This window comes from Hyla sarda, chromosome 8 (assembly GCF_029499605.1).
Source record: "Hyla sarda isolate aHylSar1 chromosome 8, aHylSar1.hap1, whole genome shotgun sequence".
Taxonomy (NCBI): Eukaryota; Metazoa; Chordata; class Amphibia; order Anura; family Hylidae; genus Hyla; species Hyla sarda.
The window spans coordinates 226,788,488-226,812,455 of record NC_079196.1 but is presented as its reverse complement, the minus strand read 5'-3'; the positions used below and the strand labels follow the sequence as shown (position 1 = coordinate 226,812,455).

Below are 23,968 nucleotides of genomic sequence, written 5' to 3'. Positions count from 1 at the left end.
GGATCTGTCATTGGTGCTGAATGCGCTTACGGTACCACCATTTGAGCCGATTGAAGAAATAGATTATAAATGGCTATCTATGAAGTTGCTTTTCCTTGTTGCAGTAATATCAGCCAAAAGGCTTGGAGAAATTAAGACGTTATCTTCGATGGAACCCTATCTTAAAATTCTACCGTACGGTGTTTGGCTAAGAACTATGACCTCATTTATTCCAAAAGTACCCTCTTCTGCAAATGTGAATAGAGAATCATTCTTGCCATTCTTGCCTTAGGGTCTTTTTTTCCTAACCCTAATTCAGAGGAAGAAGCAAGATTTCACACGTTGGATGTAAAGCGCGCTATCCTGTTACTTACAATGCGTGCAACATTTTCGAAGGGAGGAAAATCTATTTATTTTAACGGCTGGAGGCAAGAAAGGATTAAAAGCATCTAAAGACACTCTGGCTCGTTGGATACGTACCACCATTGTAGAAGCATATTCTAAACAGGGGAAGGATCCTCATCACCCGCTTAGAGCACATTCCACACGTTCTACGTCAACATCCTGGGCTGAGAGAGAACAAGTATCCTTGATGGAGATTTGTAATGCTGCTTCCTGGTCTTCGTCATCCACCTTTGCCAGACACTATCGCTTGGATCTTCAGTCCAAGAGCCCAGCCTTCAGCACCGGGGTGTTGTCTGCAGTTCGCAAATATTAAAGTGCCCCCCCCTTGTTGTTCTATGTTAGATCCCTTCTGTGCTGCCGTAGGGACGATGATGAAAGTGGGTATTTATACTTACTGTAATTCTACTTTCCTCGAGTCCTGAAGGCAGCACACATACACACCCAATAAAAGTCGGGAGAATTGCATCAGTCGGTCTATTTTTATGACACAGTGTGGTTTGTTTGCCGAGTCTCTATATAGGACATCTGGGATGGTATCTGATTAATTATGTTAAATCTAGATGGGCGGTCCTAGTGGGAGGTCAGGAGACCGGAATATCCCTTCTGTGCTGTCTTCAGGACTCGAAGAAAGTAGAATTACAGTAAGTATAAATACCCACTTTCTGTCTGACCACAGTGCTCTCTGCAGACACCTTTGTCCATGTCAGGAACTGTCCAGAGTAGGAGCAAATCCGCATAGCAAACCTCTCCTGCTCTGGACAGTTCCTGAAATGGACAGAGGTGTCAGCTGAGAGCACTGTGGTCAGACTGGAAAGAACTAAACAACTTTCTCTGTAGTATACAGCAGCTGATAAGTACTGGAAGGATTAAGATTTTTAAATAGAAGTAATTTACAAATCTGTTTAACTTTCTGGCACCAGTTGATTTCAAATTTTTTTTTCCACTGGAGTACCCCTTTAAATACCTTGTCTGTTTTTAGAAGTGGACAGAATTTTTTCAATAGCCTTTTACATCTCTAGTGTCCGAAAGTGATAGTTATGAATGGTGTGGCCCCGTCCTTCTGTTGTCATGCCTGTTTAGGGTAAGTGGTGTTATATCACCGTTCCTTCGCGCTCGTAGAAATTTTCCAGTGGGGATGTAGTTAATGAAATGACGTCACATGTCAACGTCACATGTTAAAGGGGTACCCTGCTGTTCAGTGTTTGGAACAAACTGTTCTGAACGCTGGAGCCGGCATCGGGAGTTTGTGACATCATAGCCCGCCCCCTCATGATGTCATGCCCCGCCCCTCAATGCAAGTCTATGGGAGGGGGTGACGGCCCCTTTATGGTCTATTCACACGTACAGTATTCTGTGCAGATTTGATGCGCAGGATTTTCTGCTGCAGATTTCAATGTAAACTCAATGACTGAACACAGCTTCAGATCCTGCGCAGAATACTGTACGTGTGAATAGACCCATAAAGTCATGTCCTTTTCAGGATGTAAGTGGTCCATTTTCTTCAAAAGGCCATTTGTGTCCTTGATAAAAGAAGGCAAAATTTCAATCAATTTGCTTCTTTCAATTGAGGATGGAAAAGTGTGTGAGTTCATCTGGGAATTGTTGGTCAAAAAATTATCTTACAGGGGTATTCTGCCTATAGACATAGGGGATAAAATGTCTGATCGCGGGGGTCCCACGATCAGACATGTGAGATCGTGCATGGACCCCCTGACGGAGGGAGATTGACCGCCATCTTGAACTTCTTCCATTTTCTAATAATTGCACCAACAGTTGTGCCTTCTCACCAAGCTGCTTGTCTATTGTCCTGTAGCCCATCCCGACCTTGTGCAGGTCCCCAATGTTATCCCTGATGTCCTTACAGAGCTCTCTGGTCTTGGCCATTGTGGAGAGGTCGGAGTCTGTTTGAGTGTGTGGACAGGTGTCTTATATACAGGTAATGAGTGGAGAACAGGAGGGCACCCTTGTGATGATGTCATGCCCCGCCCCCTCAATGCAAGTCTATGCATGCATTTTATGCTGGGGAGCGCCCTTAGCAACGGCCCACAAGTGCAGGATCTGTTCCCCCAGTATAAATGCACAATTGCATGTGGGGTTGAGCACCTCCTGCTTTTTGAGACCACGTTTTATTTTTCTTCTTGTTGTTTGGGTCTTATACTTGGAGGTGTATAAACTCCACAGTTAATGAGCCTTGATCCCTTTCTAGGCAGCATTAAGGTTCACCTGTGAGGTCGGCAACACATCAGCCAACTTGGGTGGGGCTCATAGCCTCCTCCCACTGTATGTGTGCCCAGTCCCTTTTAGATAGGGAATAAGATGTCTGTGGGTGGATTACCCCTTTAAATCTTCCTACAAGACACCTGTGTGTGGCCTCAATCTATTTCTTGTCTTTTTTTTTTCCTTCATACTCAGAAAATTAGAAAACCAGCAATGAATCCAATGTAGGACATTTTTATTTTCTGTTTTAATCATATAAAATTTACATTGATCAAGGACAAGGCGCCTGCTGTCAGCTGGTCAGGAGCCATGTTATTCTGAGGTGCTGTGTGACGCAACCCAGGAGCCATGTTATTCTCAGGTGCTGTGTGATGCAACCCAGGAGCCATGTTATTCTCAGGTGCTGTGTGATGCAACCCAGGAGCCATGTTATTCTCAGGTGCTGTGTGATGCAACCCAGGAGCCATGTTATTCTCAGGTGCTGTGTGATGCAACCCAGGAGCCATGTTATTCTGAGGTGCTGTGTGATGCAACCCAGGAGCCATGTTATTCTGAGGTGCTGTGTGATGCAACCCAGGAGCCATGTTATTCTGAGGTGCTGTGTGATGCAACCCAGGAGCCATGTTATTCTCAGGTGCTGTGTGATGCAACCCAGGAGCCATGTTATTCTGAGGTGCTGTGTGATGCAACCCAGGAGCCATGTTATTCTCAGGTGCTGTGTGATGCAACCCATTCCATCTTGCTTCAGATACAAGACACCGATTCTAGGAGTTCCCATCAGGCTTTATTTTCTTTCCAGATCCCTGACGAGAGGAGCGTTATGTTTGAATAGAGATTGCCGAAACTTATCCTTGTCTTCTTTACCCCAGGATTCAACGTGACTTAAGAGCGCTCGCATCTGCTCGTGAGAGGTCTTCATGCTGCGCACTGTGTTATACGGTTCACCTTTTAGCAGTGAATAGAGATCATCTAGGATCGGAGACACCAGAACCACCCGTTCTATCAGCTCAGTGCGATATTTGTCCACAAAATGCTGCTCATCTGCAATGAGAAGATACAACATGAGAGATTGTCTATCACCCCTATATCTTCTATGAAGAAGCCTCCATTAATGTGCGTGTTGTTTCTTGTCATGTTCCTGTGGAAAAGGGGAGCCTTGCTTAAAGGGGTACTCCGCTGCTCAGCGTTTGGAACAAACTGTTCCTAACGCTGGAGCCGACACCGGGAGTTCGTTACATCATAGCCCCGCCCCCTCAATGCAAGTCTAAGGAAGGGGGCTTGACGGCTGTCACGCCCGCCTCCACCCATAGGCTTGCATTGAGGGGGCAGGGCTTTTAAGTCAAGAGCTCCCAGTGCCGGCTTCAGCATTTGGAACAGTATGTTCCAAACACTGAGCAGCGGAGTACCCCTTTAAAGGGGTACTCCGGTGGATAACAAATATTTTCAAAACAACTGTTGCAAAAAAGTTATACAAATATATAAATTACTTCTATTTAAAAAACTTAATCCTTTAAGTACTTATCCACTGCTATATGCTCCAGAGGAAGTTGTGTAGTTTTTTCCAGTCTGACCACAGTGCTCTCTGCTGACACCTCTGTCCGTGTCGGGAACTGACCAGAGAAGGAGCAAATCCCCATAGCAAACCTATCGTTCCCTGGACAGTTCCTGACATGGACAGAGATGTCAGCAGAGAACACCATGGTCAGACAGGAAAGAACTACACAACTTTCTGTGGAGCATACAGCAGCTGATAAGTATTTTTAAATAGAAGTAATTTACAAATCTGTAAAACTTTGTCGCCATTTGATCTGAAAACATTTGCTTTTCAATAGAGTCCCTCTTTAAATTTTCATCACCAACTGGGTATGAGTTGGGGCTCACCCCCTTCATCAGGTGCCCCCAAGCAGCTGCCTGAGCTGTCTCTGTCCCATGTCCACCCTTGTATCTGACTGCACTATTGTCCCGTACTAAAGGAAGATAAGATTATTTCCAGAATTTTAAACAAGATATAGGAATAGATTTTTATGGTATCTAATCAAATAAGAAGCATAGAGGAGACGCAGAGCTAGTGACAAATATAATAGGGAAATCTGTGATTATAATAATAAATCGGCGCTCGGAGTTCAGATCACTTTAAGTTCCAATATGAATCAAATGGGCTTCAATTAAGTCCTGAGTAAAGGGTATGAATACTTATGTCACTGTGAGATTTAGTTTTTTCCTAGGGAAGAGAATATGTTGAGGGGGGGGGGGGGGGGGGTCATTTATGACCATAATATCAAAACCAAGTAAAAACCCTACCTAAATGTAACTTTGTTTAGCTATTTTTGCCAATTTTACAGAAAAAGGGGTAACTTTGTTATGTCAATAGAAATGGTCTTGAAGATGAGGAACTGAATTTTTTCTGTAGAGGTTTCTAGTAATGTTCATCTCTGGAGGCCTCTATAGAAATCCTTCAGTGAACTTACTTGACCCGGGAAAAATGTATTAAAGGACGAGTATCATGAAGAAAAACAAGTTTTAGATTGCGGGGGGGCCCCAGCACTCTCCTGTTTGGAGCCCCCGGTCACAACCCGCCCCTTCATATATCTATGGGAGAGCTGTTCGGCAATGTTCCCCGCTCTCCCATACAGCTTTATGGAGGGAGTGTGGCGTCCTCCGCTTCGGTTCGGGGTCGTGATGCGTTCCTGTGCTGGAGAACCGGGGCTCCAAACAGGAGATCGCAGGGGGCCCCAGCGCTCGGACCCCTCCCCGCGATCTAAAACTTATCCTCTATCCTTTGAATTGGGGATACATTTTTCTTTATGATACTTATGCTGTAAAAATGATCAAGTACATGAGAATAAACACTTCAGAGGACGAGAGGAAAAAGGTTAAAGCGGTTTTCCTATCTGAGCAAGTTATCCCCTTGGTAAAGTGGAGGGGATAGCCCTTAGAGAATGAATAGAGTGGTGGCTGAGCCGTTCCTTCAGGGCTGCATTTTTACTTCATTCTAGGGATTCATCACTCGGACCCCCACCGATCAGCAAGCTATCCCCTAATCCTGTAGGGCTAAATGGCCCAAATGGGAAAACCCATTAAAAGGAGTTATCCAGCAAAATAAACAGCCCATGTTTAATGTAAAAAATTATCGAAAAGCAACTTACTAGTATAATGTTATTATTCATAGTACACACATCTCTCCATATGAGCTGAACTGTCTGGATTGTAGATGTGACATTATGTCACGCACTATGCATGAAGAGCTCCCATCCCTGCAAATGGTGGAGGAGGTGGAGATGATACCCATGTGGTGGTGATGATACCCATGTGGTTGCGATTATACCCATGTAATGGAGATGATACCCATGTGGTTGCGATTATACCCATGTAATGGAGATGATACCCATGTGGTTGCGATTATACCCATGTGGTTGCGATGATACCCATGTGGTTGCGATGATACCCATGTGGTGGTGATGATACCCATGTGGTGGAGATGATACCCATGTGGTGGAGATGATACCCATGTGGTGGTAATTATACCCATGTGGTGTAGATGATACCCATGTAATGGAGATGATACCCATGTGGTTGCGATTATACCCATGTAATGGAGATGATACCCATGTGGTTGCGATTATACCCATGTGGTGGAGATGATACCCATGTGGTGGTGATGATACCCATGTGGTGGTGATGATACCCATGTGGTTGCGATTATACCCATGTAATGGAGATGATACCCATGTGGTTGCGATTATACCCATGTGGTGGAGATGATACCCATGTGGTTGCGATTATACCCATGTGGTGGAGATGATACCCATGTGGTTGCGATTATACCCATGTGGTTGCGATGATACTCATGTGGTTGCGATGATACCCATGTGGTTGCGATGATACCCATGTGGTTGCGATGATACCCATGTGGTGGTGATGATACCCATGTGGTGGAGATGATACCCATGTGGTGGAGATGATACCCATGTGGTGGTAATTATACCCATGTGGTGGAGATGATACCCATGTGGTGGAGATGATACCCATGTGGTGGAGATGATACCCATGTGGTGGAGATGATACCCATGTGGTGGTGATGATACCTATGTGGTGGAGATGATACCCATGTGGTGGAGATGATACCCATGTGGTGGTAATTATACCCATGTGGTGGAGATGATACCCATGTGGTGGAGATGATACCCATGTGGTGGAGATGATACCCATGTGGTGGAGATGATACCCATGTGCTGGTGATGATAACCATGTGGTGGAGATGATACCCATGTGGTGGTGATGATACCCATGTGGTGGAGATGATACCCATGTGGTGGATATGATACCCATGTGGTGGAGATGATACCCATGTGGTGGTGATTATACCCATGTGGTGGATATGATACCCATGTGGTGGAGATGATACCCATGTGGTGGTGATGATACCCATGTGGTGGAGATGATACCCATGTGGTGGAGATGATACCCATGTGGTGGTAATTATACCCATGTGGTGGAGATGATACCCATGTGGTGGAGATTATACCCATGTGGTGGTAATTATACCCATGTGGTGGTAATTATACCCATGTGGTGGAGATGATACCCATGTGGTGGAGATGATACCCATGTGGTGGAGATGATACCCATGTGGTGGAGATGATACCCATGTGGTGGAGATGATACCCATGTGGTGGAGATGATATCCATGAGGTGGAGATGATACCCATGAGGTGGAGATGATACCCATGTGGTGGTGATGATACCCATGTGGTGGAGATGATACCCATGTGGTGGAGATGATACCCATGTGGTGGAGATGATACCCATGTGGTGGTGATGATACCCATGTGGTGGTGATGATACCCATGTGGTGGTGGTGGTGATACCCATGTGGTGGATATGATACCCATGTGGTGGATATGATACCCATGTGGTGGAGATGATACCCATGTGGTGGAGATGATACCCATGTGGTGGAGATGATACCCATGTGGTGGAGATGATACCCATGTGGTGGAGATGATACCCATGTGGTGGAGATGATACCCATGTGGTGGTGATGATACCCATGTGGTGGCGATGATACCCATGTGGTGGAGATGATACCCATGTGGTGGAGATGATACCCATGTGGTGGAGATGATACCCATGTGGTGGAGATGATACCCATGTGGTGGAGATGATACCCATGTGGTGGAGATGATACCCATGTGGTGGAGATGATACCCATGTGGTGGAGATGATACCCATGTGGTGGAGATGATACCCATGTGGTGGAGATGATACCCATGTGGTGAAGCTGTCCAGTAATTCTGCTGTTTTCTGATGTGACGATGACTATTTACAAGGATTGACTATTGGCTGATTTGATTTTTGATGGGCACCTAGTTTCAAGGTATACACCGTAAGTAGCTAAATATGGAATATAGTCACTTATCAATCCATTTTAACTAGGGCGTAGTACAGCAAATACATGGTAATGACCCACAGTCAGGTCGGGACTTGCCGTCATAATAAGAACGGGTAGAAGAGAAGATCTTCAGAGTATTTGCCGTCTATGGAGAAGTTTTCTGTGATTATTTCTTTTCTCATGTTTGATTATTCTCTATTAGTGATTAAATTATTTTTGTGCAATATTTTGAGTAAGTGAAAATTTAATAATTTATGACAATTTTTTTCCTAGAATAACTGCTAAATCTTTGACTTGTGTTTTTTTTAACCCTTTCCTTCGATTTTTTGGTGTTTATACTCACAGACTTCTGATTCATTTTCTTACCTCCAGATGTCGTCCCCTGAGCCGCTTCCTCAGTCCCTTCTGGAAAAACATAATAACGCAGAGGTCAGAGGAGACCACAAGGTGTAAGTACATTACACAGAGATGTATAGAGCAGTGGTCTTCAACCTGCGCACCTCCAGATGTTGCAAAACTACAACTCCCAGCATGCCCGGACAGCCAACGGCTGTCCGGGCATGCTGGAAGTTGTAGTTTTGCAACATCTGGAGGTCCGCAGGTTGAAGACCACTGGTATAGAGGATGTGGCCAGGGCAGGTACACAGTTCTCAGGGAATAATACCGCCATATCACTGCGTTTATTTGCTCTGTTGTTAGACTTTGGCCTCACTTTCCCTCTGAAGTTGTTGGGCGGCGTTTTTTCTTTGTTTTTTTCCCTTTTCTTTTTTTAAAGACTGATGCCAGTCAGTGTATGGGATGTTATTACCTCCCAGTTCACACACGGCTTCTCTAATCGCTGCAGTTTCAGATTCTACTTTATTAATTGTTTTCTTTGTGTCATTGACTTTAATAATAACCAATAATGCAGCTTGTTTCTTTTATGTAATGTTTGTTTCCAGTTAACACTACCAAAAAGACCGCCCAACACTAATACAGAGATTATTACCAAATTTTACTTGTGTTTGGCCTTTATTTCCCTATTGGACTCAGGACATAAGAAGCCTCCATTCTCCTGCTCACCTCTAGATGGCGCTCCTTCATCTGCCCCATTGGTTGCCTCCTGAGGTGCCCAGCCAACCACTGAAAATACACAGAACAGAAGCGCTGAGGTCACTATACACCACATAGAGGGAACAAATACACTGTATACAGGACTGTACCAAGATATCGGTGGTGTTACATAGGACTGCAGGTCACATCTATACATTATCTGTACTCAGAGAGTTATCACTGTGTTATCTGTGGTGTTACATAGGACTGCAGGTCACATCTATACATTATCTGTATTCAGAGAGTTATCACTGTGTTATCTGTGGTGTTACATAGGACTGCAGGTCACATCTATACATTATCTGTACTCAGAGAGTTATCACTGTGTTATCTGTGGTGTTACATAGGACTGCAGGTCACATCTATACATTATCTGTACTCAGAGAGTTATCACTGTGTTATCTGTGGTGTTACATAGGACTGCAGGTCACATCTATACATTATCTGTACTCAGAGAGTTATCACTGTTATCTGTGGTGTTACATAGGACTGCAGGTCACATCTATACATTATCTGTACTCAGAGAGTTATCACTGTTATCTGTGGTGTTACCTAGGACTGCAGGTCACATCTATACATTATCTGTACTCAGAGAGTTATCACTGTTATCTGTGGTGTTACATAGGACTGCAGGTCACATCTATACATTATCTGTACTCAGAGAGTTATCACTGTGTTATCTGTGGTGTTACATAGGACTGCAGGTCACATCTATACATTATCTGTACTCAGAGGGTTATCACTGTGTTATCTGTGGTGTTACATAGGACTGCAGGTCACATCTATACATTATCTGTACTCAGAGAGTTATCACTGTTATCTGTGGTGTTACATAGGACTGCAGGTCACATCTATACATTATCTGTACTCAGAGAGTTATCACTGTGTTATCTGTGGTGTTACATAGGACTGCAGGTCACATCTACTACCTTATCTGTACTCAGAGAGTTATCACTGTTATCTGTGGTGTTACATAGGACTGCAGGTCACATCTATACATTATCTGTACTCAGAGAGTTATCACTGTGTTATCTGTGGTGTTACATAGGACTGCAGGTCACGTCTATACATTATCTGTACTCAGAGAGTTATCACTGTGTTATCTGTGGTGTTACATAGGACTGCAGGTCACATCTATACATTATCTGTACTCAGAGAGTTATCACTGTGTTATCTGTGGTGTTACATAGGACTGCAGGTCACATCCATACATTATCTGTACTCAGAGAGTTATCACTGTTATCTGTGGTGTTACATAGGACTGCAGGTCACATCTATACATTATCTGTACTCAGAGAGTTATCACTGTTATCTGTGGTGTTACATAGGACTGCAGGTCACATCTATACATTATCTGTACTCAGAGAGTTATCACTGTTATCTGTGGTGTTACATAGGACTGCAGGTCACATCTATACATTATCTGTACTCAGAGAGTTATCACTGTTATCTGTGGTGTTACATGGGACTGCAGGTCACATCTATACATTATCTGTACTCAGAGAGTTATCACTGTTATCTGTGGTGTTACATAGGACTGCAGGTCACATCTACTACATTATCTGTACTCAGAGAGTTATCACTGTGTTATCTGTGGTGTTACATAGGACTGCAGGTCACATCTATACATTATCTGTACTCAGAGTTATCACTGTTATCTGTGGTGTTACATAGGACTGCAGGTCACATCTACTACATTATCTGTACTCAGAGAGTTATCACTGTGTTATCTGTGGTGTTACATAGGACTGCAGGTCACATCTATACATTATCTGTACTCAGAGAGTTATCACTGTGTTATCTGGGGTGTTACATAGGACTGCAGGTCACATCTATACATTATCTGTACTCAGAGAGTTATCACTGTGTTATCTGTGGTGTTACATAGGACTGCAGGTCACATCTATACATTATCTGTACTCAGAGAGTTATCACTGTGTTATCTGTGGTGTTACATAGGACTGCAGGTCCCATCTATACATTATCTGTACTCAGAGAGTTATCACTGTTATCTGTGGTGTTACATAGGACTGCAGGTCACATCTATACATTATCTGTACTCAGAGAGTTATCACTGTTATCTGTGGTGTTACATAGGACTGCAGGTCACATCTATACATTATCTGTACTCAGAGAGATATCACTGTGTTATCTGTGGTGTTACATAGGACTGCAGGTCACATCTATACATTATCTGTACTCAGAGTTATCACTGTTATCTGTGGTGTTACATAGGACTGCAGGTCACATCTATACATTATCTGTACTCAGAGAGTTATCACTGTTATCTGTGGTGTTACATAGGACTGCAGGTCACATCTATACATTATCTGTACTCAGAGAGTTATCACTGTTATCTGTGGTGTTACATAGGACTGCAGGTCACATCTATACATTATCTGTACTCAGAGAGTTATCACTGTTATCTGTGGTGTTACATAGGACTGCAGGTCACATCTATACATTATCTGTACTCAGAGAGTTATCACGGTGTTATCTGTGGTGTTACATAGGACTGCAGGTCACATCTATACATTATCTGTACTCAGAGAGTTATCACTGTGTTATCTGTGGTGTTACATAGGACTGCAGGACACATCTATACATTATCTGTACTCAGAGAGTTATCACTGTGTTATCTGTGGTGTTACATAGGACTGCAGGTCACATCTATACATTATCTGTACTCAGAGAGATATCACTGTGTTATCTGTGGTGTTACATAGGACTGCAGGTCACATCTATACATTATCTGTACTCAGAGAGAGAGATCACTGTGTTATCTGTGTTGTTACATAGGACTGCAGGTCACATCTATACATTATCTGTACTCAGAGAGTTATCACTGTTATCTGTGGTGTTACATAGGACTGCAGGACACATCTATACATTATCTGTACTCAGAGAGTTATCACTGTGTTATCTGTGGTGTTACATAGGACTGCAGGTCACATCTATACATTATCTGTACTCAGAGAGATATCACTGTGTTATCTGTGGTGTTACATAGGACTGCAGGTCACATCTACTACATTATCTGTACTCAGAGAGTTATTACTGTTATCTGTGGTGTTACATAGGACTGCAGGTCACATCTATACATTATCTGTACTCAGAGAGAGAGATCACTGTGTTATCTGTGTTGTTACATAGGACTGCAGGTCACATCTATACATTATCTGTACTCAGAGAGTTATCACTGTTATCTGTGTTGTTACATAGGACTGCAGGTCACATCTATACATTATCTGTACTCAGAGAGTTATCACTGTGTTATCTGTGGTGTTACATAGGACTGCAGGTCACATCTATACATTATCTGTACTCAGAGATATCACTGTTATCTGTGGTGTTACATAGGACTGCAGGTCACATCTATACATTATCTGTACTCAGAGAGTTATCACTGTGTTATCTGTGGTGTTACATAGGACTGCAGGTCACATCTATACATTATCTGTACTCAGAGAGTTATCACTGTTATCTGTGGTGTTACATAGGACTGCAGGTCACATCTATACATTATCTGTACTCAGAGAGATATCACTGTGTTATCTGTGGTGTTACATAGGACTGCAGGTCACATCTACTACATTATCTGTACTCAGAGAGTTATTACTGTTATCTGTGGTGTTACATAGGACTGCAGGTCACATCTATACATTATCTGTACTCAGAGAGAGAGATCACTGTGTTATCTGTGTTGTTACATAGGACTGCAGGTCACATCTATACATTATCTGTACACAGAGAGTTATCACTGTTATCTGTGGTGTTACATAGGACTGCAGGTCACATCTACTACATTATATGTACAACACTGCCCCCTACTGGTTCCCTGTTAGGATATTTCCGTATGTCCTGTTATGGTGAGATCTTGTAGGGTTTATGTCTCTTACCTTCCTGTAAGTCTCTCCTGAGGGTCTCTGCCTCCTCCAGCTCATCTATGGCTTCTAGAACAGCCAGGGTCACCTTGACCCCATAGTCATCCTTGTAGTATCTTCTGATGAGGTCAGTGATGTCATCGGGGTCAGCCTCCTCCAGCTCACCTTTGGGGATCCTGTTATATTCCTTCTTAATCTTAAATTCGTTTAAATTCCTTCTAAATTTCTTTAAAGACTTTTTTTCCAAGTTAGAGAGAGATTGGACCAGGACGCCTCGCACCGTCTTCCCCATCTCCTCCTAGGTGATCGCTTCAGGTTTTGTCGTCCTCCCCGCTGTATATACGCGCTGACAATGAAATGGAAACTGAAAGAAAGACTTTTTTTTGCTCAATTTCCTGTTACTTTGCTCCTCTTGTTTCCTCTATTAGTTCTTCCGTTCTCTCATTAATAGTTGGTTTGATCGGTCCTTTCTGTCCCAGTAGGTCGGAGGAGCCGTAGATACACAGCAGCTCATACCCCCCGGACCTGCAGGACAATGTAGGAGAACTTTACTCCCCTGAGTGGCCCCTCCTGAGGCTTCCAGCTTCACTTCCTGGTTCTTCTACATAGAAATGTTTATGATCACATCTGCTCGGGAGGGATCTGCAGTTATTCTGGAAAGTTACTTTCTTCTTCGGAGACAAGGAAATCGTGTGGATATTTGTTTGTACAGAGACTTACAAATATGCGCCAATGATCACCTGATTGATTATTCTGGATGTTCCTTCTTGATCTTGGCCCGATGTAAACATGTCTAACCATAAAACAATAAAACGTTCTGTCATGGTCAAGAGTGCTGGACCTAAAAAAAACGACAAAAAAAAGAATATTTTTCTAATCTGTCATTGCACTTCCACCTTGGCACGTTCACCCTCGGCTCCCTTGAGCGCGCTCTGCTCCCTTCTGTGCCAGTGACTCACCTCAAACACACACTGTTCGTAGGTCTTTGGGTCTTCCCTGTACACGTGACCTCGGCAGTAAAGGGGTACTCTGCTTCCACCCTCACATTCACACACCCCTATCGCAATAGGCCCTATAAATTATCTACCCCTCCCCAAAACCAGTCCACACACCAAAGGCTGCCACCACCTGTTAGTAGGCCAACCAGGCGCCTCCGTTCATACGCATAAGTTTGCTCCGTGGCTGATGACTTACAATACAGGGGCCAGAGTATTGTGATGTCACAGCTCCGCCCCCTCATGACGTCATGCCCCACCCCCTCAATGCAAGTCTATGGGAGGGGGCGTGATGGGAGTCAGGCCCCCTACCATAGACTTGCATTGAGGGGGTGGGACGTGTCATAACGAGGGGCGGGGCCTTGATGTCGCAATACTCCGCCCCCTTTATAGTCAGTCATCAGCTACGGAGCAAACTTAGCTCCGTACAGCTGATGACTCGGGGGGCTGCGGGAGATATCGCAGGGGTTCCCAGAGGCGGGACCCCCGCAATCAGACATCTTATTCTCTATACTTTGGAGTTTTCCCTATGCCACTTCTGTGTTGTCTTGGCCGTGTGCTTAGGGTCATTGTCATGTTGGAAACGTAAACCTTCGGCCCAGAGCATTCTGGATCAGGTTTTATTAACAATATCTCTGTACTTTGCTCCATTCAAGTTTCCCTCAACCCTGATCAGTCTCCCTGTCCCCACAGCATGATGCTGCCCCCACCATGATCACTGTAGGGATGGTATTGGGCAGGTGATGGGCAGTACCTGGTTTCCTCTATACATGATGCTGCCCCCCCCCCCCCCCCATGATCACTGTAGGGATGGTATTGGGCAGGTGATGGGCAGTGCCTGGTCTCCCCCAGACATGATGCTGCCCCCACCATGATCACTGTAGGGATGGTATTGGGCAGGTGATGGGCAGTGCCTGGTTTCCCCCAGACATGATGCTGCCCCCACCATGATCACTGTAGGGATGGTATTGGGCAGGAGATGGGCAGTGCCTGGTTTCCCCCAGACATGATGCTGCCCCCACCATGATCACTGTAGTGATGGTATTGGGCAGGTGATGGGCAGTGCCTGGTCTCCCCCAGACATGATGCTGCCCCCACCATGATCACTGTAGGGATGGTATTGGGCAGGTGATGGGCAGTACCTGGTTTCCCCCAGACATGATGCTGTCCCCACCATGATCACTGTAGGGATGGTATTGGGCAGGTGATGGGCAGTACCTGGTTTCCGCCAGACATGATGCTGCCCCCACCATGATCACTGTAGGGATGGTATTAGGCAGGTGATGGGTAGTACCTGGTTTCCCCCAGACATGATGCTGCCCCCACCATGATCACTGTAGGGATGGTATTGGGCAGATGATGGGCAGTGCCTGGTTTCCTCCAGACATGATGCTGCCCCCACCATGATCACTGTAGGGATGGTATTGGGCAGGTGATGGGCAGTACCTGGTTTCCTCCAGACATGATGCTGCCCCCACCATGATCACTGTAGGGATGGTATTGGGCAGGTGATGGGCAGTGCCTGGTTTCCTCCAGACATGATGCTGCCCCCACCATGATCAATGTAGGGATGGTATTGGGCAGGTGATGGGCAGTACCTGGTTTCCTCCAGACATGATGCTGCCCACACCATGATCACTGTAGGGAGGGTATTGGGCAGGTGATGGGCAGTGCCTGGTTTCCTCCAAACATGATGCTGCCCCCACCATGATCACTGTAGGGATGGTATTGGGCAGGTGATGGGCAGTGCCTGGTTTCCCCCGGACATGATGCTGCCCCCACCATGATCACTGTAGGGATGGTATTGGGCAGGTGATGGGCAGTGCCTGGTTTCCTTCAAACATGATGCTGCCCCCACCATGATCACTGTAGGGATGGTATTGGGCAGGTGATGGGGAGTACCTGGTTTCCTGTATACATGATGCTGCCCCCACCATGATCACTGTAGGGATGGTATTGGGCAGGTGATGGGCAGTGCCTGGTTTCCCCCAGACATGATGCTGCCCCCACCATGATCACTGTAGGGATGGTATTGGACAGGTGATGGGCAGTGCCTGGTTTCCCCCAGACATGATGCTGCCCCCACCATGATCACTGTAGGGATGGTATTGGGCAGGTGATGAGCAGTGCCTGGTTTCCCCCACAGCATGATGCTGCCCCCACCATGATCACTGTAGGGATGGTATTGGGCAGGTAATGGGCAGTACCTGGTTTCCCCCAGACATGAGGCTGCGCTCACCATGATCATTGTAGGGATGGTATTGGGCAGGTGATGGGCAGTACCTGGTTTCCCCCAGACATGATGCTGCCCCCACCATGATCACTGTAGGGATGGTATTGGGCAGGTGATGGGCAGTGCCTGGTTTCCTCCAGACATGATGCTGCCCCCACCATGATTACTGTAGGGATGGTATTGGGCAGATGATGGGCAGTGCCTGGTTTCCTCCAGACATGATGCTGCCCCCACCATGATCACTGTAGGGATGGTATTGGGCAGTGCCTGGTTTCCTCCGGACATGATGCTGCCCCCACCATGATCACTGTAGGGATGGTATTGGGCAGTGCCTGGTTTCCCCCAGACATGATGCTGGCCCCACCATGATCACTGTAGGGATGATATGAGGCAGGTGATGGGCAGTACCTGGTTTCCTCCAGACATGATGCTGCCCCCACCATGATCACTGTAGGGATGGTATTGGGCAGGTGATGGGCATTGCCTGGTTTCCCCCAGACATGATGCTGCCACCACCATGATCACTGTAGGAATGGTATTGGGCAGGTGATGGGCAGTGCCTGGTTTCCCCCAGACATGATGCTGCCACCACCATGATCACTGTAGGGATGGTATTGGGCAGGTGACGGGCAGTGCCTAGTTTCCTCCAGACATGATGCTGCCCCCCCCCCCCACCATGATCACTGTAGGGATGGTATTGGGCAGGTGATGGGCAGTGCCTGGTTTCCTCCAGACATGATGCCGCCCCCACCATGATCACTGTAGGGATGGTATTAGGCAGGTGATGGGCAGTGCCTGGTTTCCTCCAGACATGATGCTGCCCCCACCATGATCACTGTAGGGATGGTATTGGGCAGGTGATAGTCAGTACCTGGTTTCCTCCAGACATGATGCTGCCCCCACCATGATCACTGTAGGGATGGTATTGGGCAGGTGATGCGCAGTGCCTGGTTTCCCCCAGACATGATGCTGCCCCCACCATGATCACTGTAGGGATGGTATTTGGCAGGTGATGGGCAGTACCTGGTTTCCCCCAGACATGATGCTGCCCCCACCATGATCACTGTAGGGATGGTATTGCGCAGGTGATGGGCAGTGCCTGGTTTCCCCCAGACATGATGCTGCCACCACCATGATCACTGTAGGGATGGTATTGGGCAGGTGATGGGCAGTGCCTGGTTTCCTCCAGACATGATGCTGCCCCCACCATGATCACTGTAGGGATGGTATTGGGCAGGTGATGGGCAGTGCCTGGTTTCTCCCAGACATGATGCTGCCCCCACCATGATTACTGTAGGGATGGTATTGGGCAGGTGATGGGCAGTGCCTGGTTTCCCCCAGACATGATGCTGCCCCCACCATGATCACTGTAGTGATGGTATTGGGCAGGTGATGGGCAGTTCCTGGTCTCCCCCAGACATGATGCTGCCCCCACCATGATCACTGTAGGGATGGTATTAGGCAGGTGATGGGCAGTACCTGGTTTCCTCCAGACATGATGCTGCCCCCACCATGATCACTGTAGGGATGGTATTGGGCAGATGATGGGCAGTGCCTGGTTTCCTCCAGACATGATGCTGCCCCCACCATGATCACTGTAGGGATGGTATTGGGCAGGTGATGGGCAGTACCTGGTTTCCTCCAGACATGATGCTGCCCCCACCATGATCACTGTAGGGATGGTATTGGGCAGGTGATGGGCAGTGCCTGGTTTCCTCCAGACATGATGCTGCCCCCACCATGATCACTGTAGGGATGGTATTGGGCAGGTGATGGACAGTGCCTGGTTTCCTCCAAACATGATGCTGCCCCCACCATGATCACTGTAGGAATGGTATTGGGCAGGTGATGGGCAGTGCCTGGTTTCCCCCAGACATGATGCTGCCCCCACCATGATCACTGTAGGGATGGTATTGGGCAGGTGATGGGCAGTGCCTGGTTTCCTCCAAACATGATGCTGCCCCCACCATGATCACTGTAGGGATGGTATTGGGCAGGTGATGGGCAGTGCCTAGTTTCCTCCAGACATGATGCTGCCCCCCCCCCACCATGATCACTGTAGGGATGGTATTGGGCAGGTGATGGGCAGTGCCTGGTTTCCTCCAGACATGATGCCGCCCCCACCATGATCACTGTAGGGATGGTATTAGGCAGGTGATGGGCAGTGCCTGGTTTCCTCCAGACATGATGCTGCCCCCACCATGATCACTGTAGGGATGGTATTGGGCAGGTGATAGTCAGTACCTGGTTTCCTCCAGACATGATGCTGCCCCCACCATGATCACTGTAGGGATGGTATTGGGCAGGTGATGCGCAGTGCCTGGTTTCCCCCAGACATGATGCTGCCCCCACCATGATCACTGTAGGGATGGTATTTGGCAGGTGATGGGCAGTACCTGGTTTCCCCCAGACATGATGCTGCCCCCACCATGATCACTGTAGGGATGGTATTGCGCAGGTGATGGGCAGTGCCTGGTTTCCCCCAGACATGATGCTGCCACCACCATGATCACTGTAGGGATGGTATTGGGCAGGTGATGGGCAGTGCCTGGTTTCCTCCAGACATGATGCTGCCCCCACCATGATCACTGTAGGGATGGTATTGGGCAGGTGATGGGCAGTGCCTGGTTTCTCCCAGACATGATGCTGCCCCCACCATGATTACTGTAGGGATGGTATTGGGCAGGTGATGGGCAGTGCCTGGTTTCCCCCAGACATGATGCTGCCCCCACCATGATCACTGTAGTGATGGTATTGGGCAGGTGATGGGCAGTTCCTGATCTCCCCCAGACATGATGCTGCCCCCACCATGATCACTGTAGGGATGGTATTAGGCAGGTGATGGGCAGTACCTGGTTTCCTCCAGACATGATGCTGCCCCCACCATGATCACTGTAGGGATGGTATTGGGCAGATGATGGGCAGTGCCTGGTTTCCTCCAGACATGATGCTGCCCCCACCATGATCACTGTAGGGATGGTATTGGGCAGGTGATGGGCAGTACCTGGTTTCCTCCAGACATGATGCTGCCCCCACCATGATCACTGTAGGGATGGTATTGGGCAGGTGATGGGCAGTGCCTGGTTTCCTCCAGACATGATGCTGCCCCCACCATGATCACTGTAGGGATGGTATTGGGCAGGTGATGGACAGTGCCTGGTTTCCTCCAAACATGATGCTGCCCCCACCATGATCACTGTAGGAATGGTATTGGGCAGGTGATGGGCAGTGCCTGGTTTCCCCCAGACATGATGCTGCCCCCACCATGATCACTGTAGGGATGGTATTGGGCAGGTGATGGGCAGTGCCTGGTTTCCTCCAAACATGATGCTGCCCCCACCATGATCACTGTAGGGATGGTATTGGGCAGGTGATGGGCAGTGCCTGGTTTCCCCCAGACATGATGCTGCCCCCACCATGATCACTGTAGGGATGGTATTGGGCAGGTGATGGGCAGTGCCTGGTTTCCTTCAAACATGATGCTGCCCCCACCATGATCACTGTAGGGATGGTATTGGGCAGGTGATGGGCAGTGCCTGGTTTCCTCCAGACATGATGCTGCCCCCACCATGATTACTGTAGGGATGGTATTGGGCAGATGATGGGCAGTGCCTGGTTTCCTCCAGACATGATGCTGCCCCCACCATGATCACTGTAGGGATGGTATTGGGCAGTGCCTGGTTTCCTCCGGACATGATGCTGCCCCCACCATGATCACTGTAGGGATGGTATTGGGCAGTGCCTGGTTTCCCCCAGACATGATGCTGGCCCCACCATGATCACTGTAGGGATGATATGAGGCAGGTGATGGGCAGTACCTGGTTTCCTCCAGACATGATGCTGCCCCCACCATGATCACTGTAGGAATGGTATTGGGCAGGTGATGGGCAGTGCCTGGTTTCCCCCAGACATGATGCTGCCACCACCATGATCACTGTAGGGATGGTATTGGGCAGGTGACGGGCAGTGCCTAGTTTCCTCCAGACATGATGCTGCCCCCCCCCCCCCACCATGATCACTGTAGGGATGGTATTGGGCAGGTGATGGGCAGTGCCTGGTTTCCTCCAGACATGATGCCGCCCCCACCATGATCACTGTAGGGATGGTATTAGGCAGGTGATAGGCAGTGCCTGGTTTCCACCAGACATGATGCTGCCCCCACCATGATCACTGTAGGGATGGTATTGGGCAGGTGATAGTCAGTACCTGGTTTCCTCCAGACATGATGCTGCCCCCACCATGATCACTGTAGGGATGGTATTGGGCAGGTGATGCGCAGTGCCTGGTTTCCCCCAGACATGATGCTGCCCCCACCATGATCACTGTAGGGATGGTATTTGGCAGGTGATGGGCAGTACCTGGTTTCCCCCAGACATGATGCTGCCCCCACCATGATCACTGTAGGGATGGTATTGCGCAGGTGATGGGCAGTGCCTGGTTTCCCCCAGACATGATGCTGCCACCACCATAATCACTGTAGGGATGGTATTGGGCAGGTGATGGGCAGTGCCTGGTTTCCTCCAGACATGATGCTGCCCCCACCATGATCACTGTAGGGATGGTATTGGGCAGGTGATGGGCAGTGCCTGGTTTCTCCCAGACATGATGCTGCCCCCACCATGATTACTGTAGGGATGGTATTGGGCAGGTGATGGGCAGTGCCTGGTTTCCCCCAGACATGATGCTGCCCCCACCATGATCACTGTAGTGATGGTATTGGGCAGGTGATGGGCAGTTCCTGGTCTCCCCCAGACATGATGCTGCCCCCACCATGATCACTGTAGGGATGGTATTAGGCAGGTGATGGGCAGTACCTGGTTTCCTCCAGACATGATGCTGCCCCCACCATGATCACTGTAGGGATGGTATTGGGCAGATGATGGGCAGTGCCTGGTTTCCTCCAGACATGATGCTGCCCCCACCATGATCACTGTAGGGATGGTATTGGGCAGGTGATGGGCAGTACCTGGTTTCCTCCAGACATGATGCTGCCCCCACCATGATCACTGTAGGGATGGTATTGGGCAGGTGATGGGCAGTGCCTGGTTTCCTCCAGACATGATGCTGCCCCCACCATGATCACTGTAGGGATGGTATTGGGCAGGTGATGGGCAGTGCCTGGTTTCCTCCAAACATGATGCTGCCCCCACCATGATCACTGTAGGAATGGTATTGGGCAGGTGATGGGCAGTGCCTGGTTTCCCCCAGACATGATGCTGCCCCCACCATGATCACTGTAGGGATGGTATTGGGCAGGTGATGGGCAGTGCCTGGTTTCCTCCAAACATGATGCTGCCCCCACCATGATCACTGTATGGATGGTATTGGGCAGGTGATGGGCAGTGCCTGGTTTCCCCCAGACATGATGCTGCCCCCACCATGATCACTGTAGGGATGGTATTGGGCAGGTGATGGGCAGTGCCTGGTTTCCTTCAAACATGATGCTGCCCCCACCATGATCACTGTAGGGATGGTATTGGGCAGGTGATGGGCAGTGCCTGGTTTCCTCCAGACATGATGCTGCCCCCACCATGATTACTGTAGGGATGGTATTGGGCAGGTGATGGGCAGTGCCTGGTTTCCTCCAAACATGATGCTGCCCCCACCATGATCACTGTATGGATGGTATTGGGCAGGTGATGGGCAGTGCCTGGTTTCCCCCAGACATGATGCTGCCCCCACCATGATCACTGTAGGGATGGTATTGGGCAGGTGATGGGCAGTGCCTGGTTTCCTTCAAACATGATGCTGCCCCCACCATGATCACTGTAGGGATGGTATTGGGCAGGTGATGGGCAGTGCCTGGTTTCCCCCAGACATGATGCTGCCCCCACCATGATCACTGTAGGGATGGTATTGGGCAGGTGATGGGCAGTGCCTGGTTTCCTTCAAACATGATGCTGCCCCCACCATGATCACTGTAGGGATGGTATTGGGCAGGTGATGGGCAGTGCCTGGTTTCCTCCAGACATGATGCTGCCCCCACCATGATTACTGTAGGGATGGTATTGGGCAGATGATGGGCAGTGCCTGGTTTCCTCCAGACATGATGCTGCCCCCACCATGATCACTGTAGGGATGGTATTGGGCAGTGCCTGGTTTCCTCCGGACATGATGCTGCCCCCACCATGATCACTGTAGGGATGGTATTGGGCAGTGCCTGGTTTCCCCCAGACATGATGCTGGCCCCACCATGATCACTGTAGGGATGATATGAGGCAGGTGATGGGCAGTACCTGGTTTCCTCCAGACATGATGCTGCCCCCACCATGATCACTGTAGGGATGGTATTGGGCAGGTGATGGGCATTGCCTGGTTTCCCCCAGACATGATGCTGCCACCACCATGATCACTGTAGGAATGGTATTGGGCAGGTGATGGGCAGTGCCTGGTTTCCCCCAGACATGATGCTGCCACCACCATGATCACTGTAGGGATGGTATTGGGCAGGTGACGGGCAGTGCCTAGTTTCCTCCAGACATGATGCTGCCCCCCCCCCCCACCATGATCACTGTAGGGATGGTATTGGGCAGGTGATGGGCAGTGCCTGGTTTCCTCCAGACATGATGCCGCCCCCACCATGATCACTGTAGGGATGGTATTGGGCAGATGATGGGCAGTGCCTGGTTTCCTCCAGACATGATGCTGCCCCCACCATGATCACTGTAGGGATGGTATTGGGCAGTGCCTGGTTTCCTCCGGACATGATGCTGCCCCCACCATGATCACTGTAGGGATGGTATTGGGCAGTGCCTGGTTTCCCCCAGACATGATGCTGGCCCCACCATGATCACTGTAGGGATGATATGAGGCAGGTGATGGGCAGTACCTGGTTTCCTCCAGACATGATGCTGCCCCCACCATGATCACTGTAGGGATGGTATTGGGCAGGTGATGGGCATTGCCTGGTTTCCCCCAGACATGATGCTGCCACCACCATGATCACTGTAGGAATGGTATTGGGCAGGTGATGGGCAGTGCCTGGTTTCCCCCAGACATGATGCTGCCACCACCATGATCACTGTAGGGATGGTATTGGGCAGGTGACGGGCAGTGCCTAGTTTCCTCCAGACATGATGCTGCCCCCCCCCCCACCATGATCACTGTAGGGATGGTATTGGGCAGGTGATGGGCAGTGCCTGGTTTCCTCCAGACATGATGCCGCCCCCACCATGATCACTGTAGGGATGGTATTAGGCAGGTGATGGGCAGTGCCTGGTTTCCTCCAGACATGATGCTGCCCCCACCATGATCACTGTAGGGATGGTATTGGGCAGGTGATAGTCAGTACCTGGTTTCCTCCAGACATGATGCTGCCCCCACCATGATCACTGTAGGGATGGTATTGGGCAGGTGATGCGCAGTGCCTGGTTTCCCCCAGACATGATGCTGCCCCCACCATGATCACTGTAGGGATGGTATTGCGCAGGTGATGGGCAGTGCCTGGTTTCCCCCAGACATGATGCTGCCACCACCATGATCACTGTAGGGATGGTATTGGGCAGGTGATGGGCAGTGCCTGGTTTCCTCCAGATATGATGCTGCCCCCACCATGATCACTGTAGGGATGGTATTGGGCAGGTGATGGGCAGTGCCTGGTTTCTCCCAGACATGATGCTGCCCCCACCATGATTACTGTAGGGATGGTATTGAGCAGGTGATGGGCAGTGCCTGGTTTCCCCCAGACATGATGCTGCCCCCACCATGATCACTGTAGTGATGGTATTGGGCAGGTGATGGGCAGTTCCTGGTCTCCCCCAGACATGATGCT

The 23,968-nt window shown here is 48.6% G+C and overlaps 2 protein-coding genes across 13 annotated transcripts in view; one reads left to right on the top strand and one right to left on the bottom strand.

The window, feature by feature from the left end:
* The window catches only part of TRIM72 (tripartite motif containing 72), a 103,438-nt gene that overhangs the window by 51,383 nt on the left and 28,087 nt on the right, over window positions 1-23,968 (top strand). For 5 of the 11 annotated variants that reach the window (XM_056536812.1, XM_056536813.1, XM_056536811.1 and 2 more), the window contains exon 2: window positions 8,366-8,442. The exons of 5 other annotated variants lie outside the window; for them this stretch is intronic. In XM_056536812.1, coding sequence (XP_056392787.1) covers window positions 8,366-8,442 — 77 coding nt within the window. Of the gene's footprint in view, window positions 1-3,470; window positions 3,715-8,365; window positions 8,443-23,968 lie in introns of all 11 variants that reach the window. One more of the 11 variants, XM_056536814.1, reaches the window with a different exon arrangement.
* LOC130285441 (apoptosis-associated speck-like protein containing a CARD) overlaps window positions 3,326-23,968 on the bottom strand; it is a 42,580-nt gene continuing 21,937 nt past the window's right edge. The window contains exons 1-5 of one of the 2 annotated variants that reach the window (XM_056536838.1): window positions 14,082-14,147; window positions 12,985-13,810; window positions 9,056-9,115; window positions 8,360-8,398; window positions 3,326-3,642 (exon numbers count right to left, since the gene is read on the bottom strand). In XM_056536838.1, coding sequence (XP_056392813.1) covers window positions 3,386-3,642; window positions 8,360-8,398; window positions 9,056-9,115; window positions 12,985-13,261 — 633 coding nt within the window. In that variant the 5' untranslated portion in view covers window positions 13,262-13,810; window positions 14,082-14,147 and the 3' untranslated portion in view covers window positions 3,326-3,385. Of the gene's footprint in view, window positions 3,643-8,359; window positions 8,399-9,055; window positions 9,116-12,984; window positions 13,811-14,081; window positions 14,148-23,968 lie in introns of those variants that run through there. The other variant, XM_056536837.1, reaches the window with a different exon arrangement.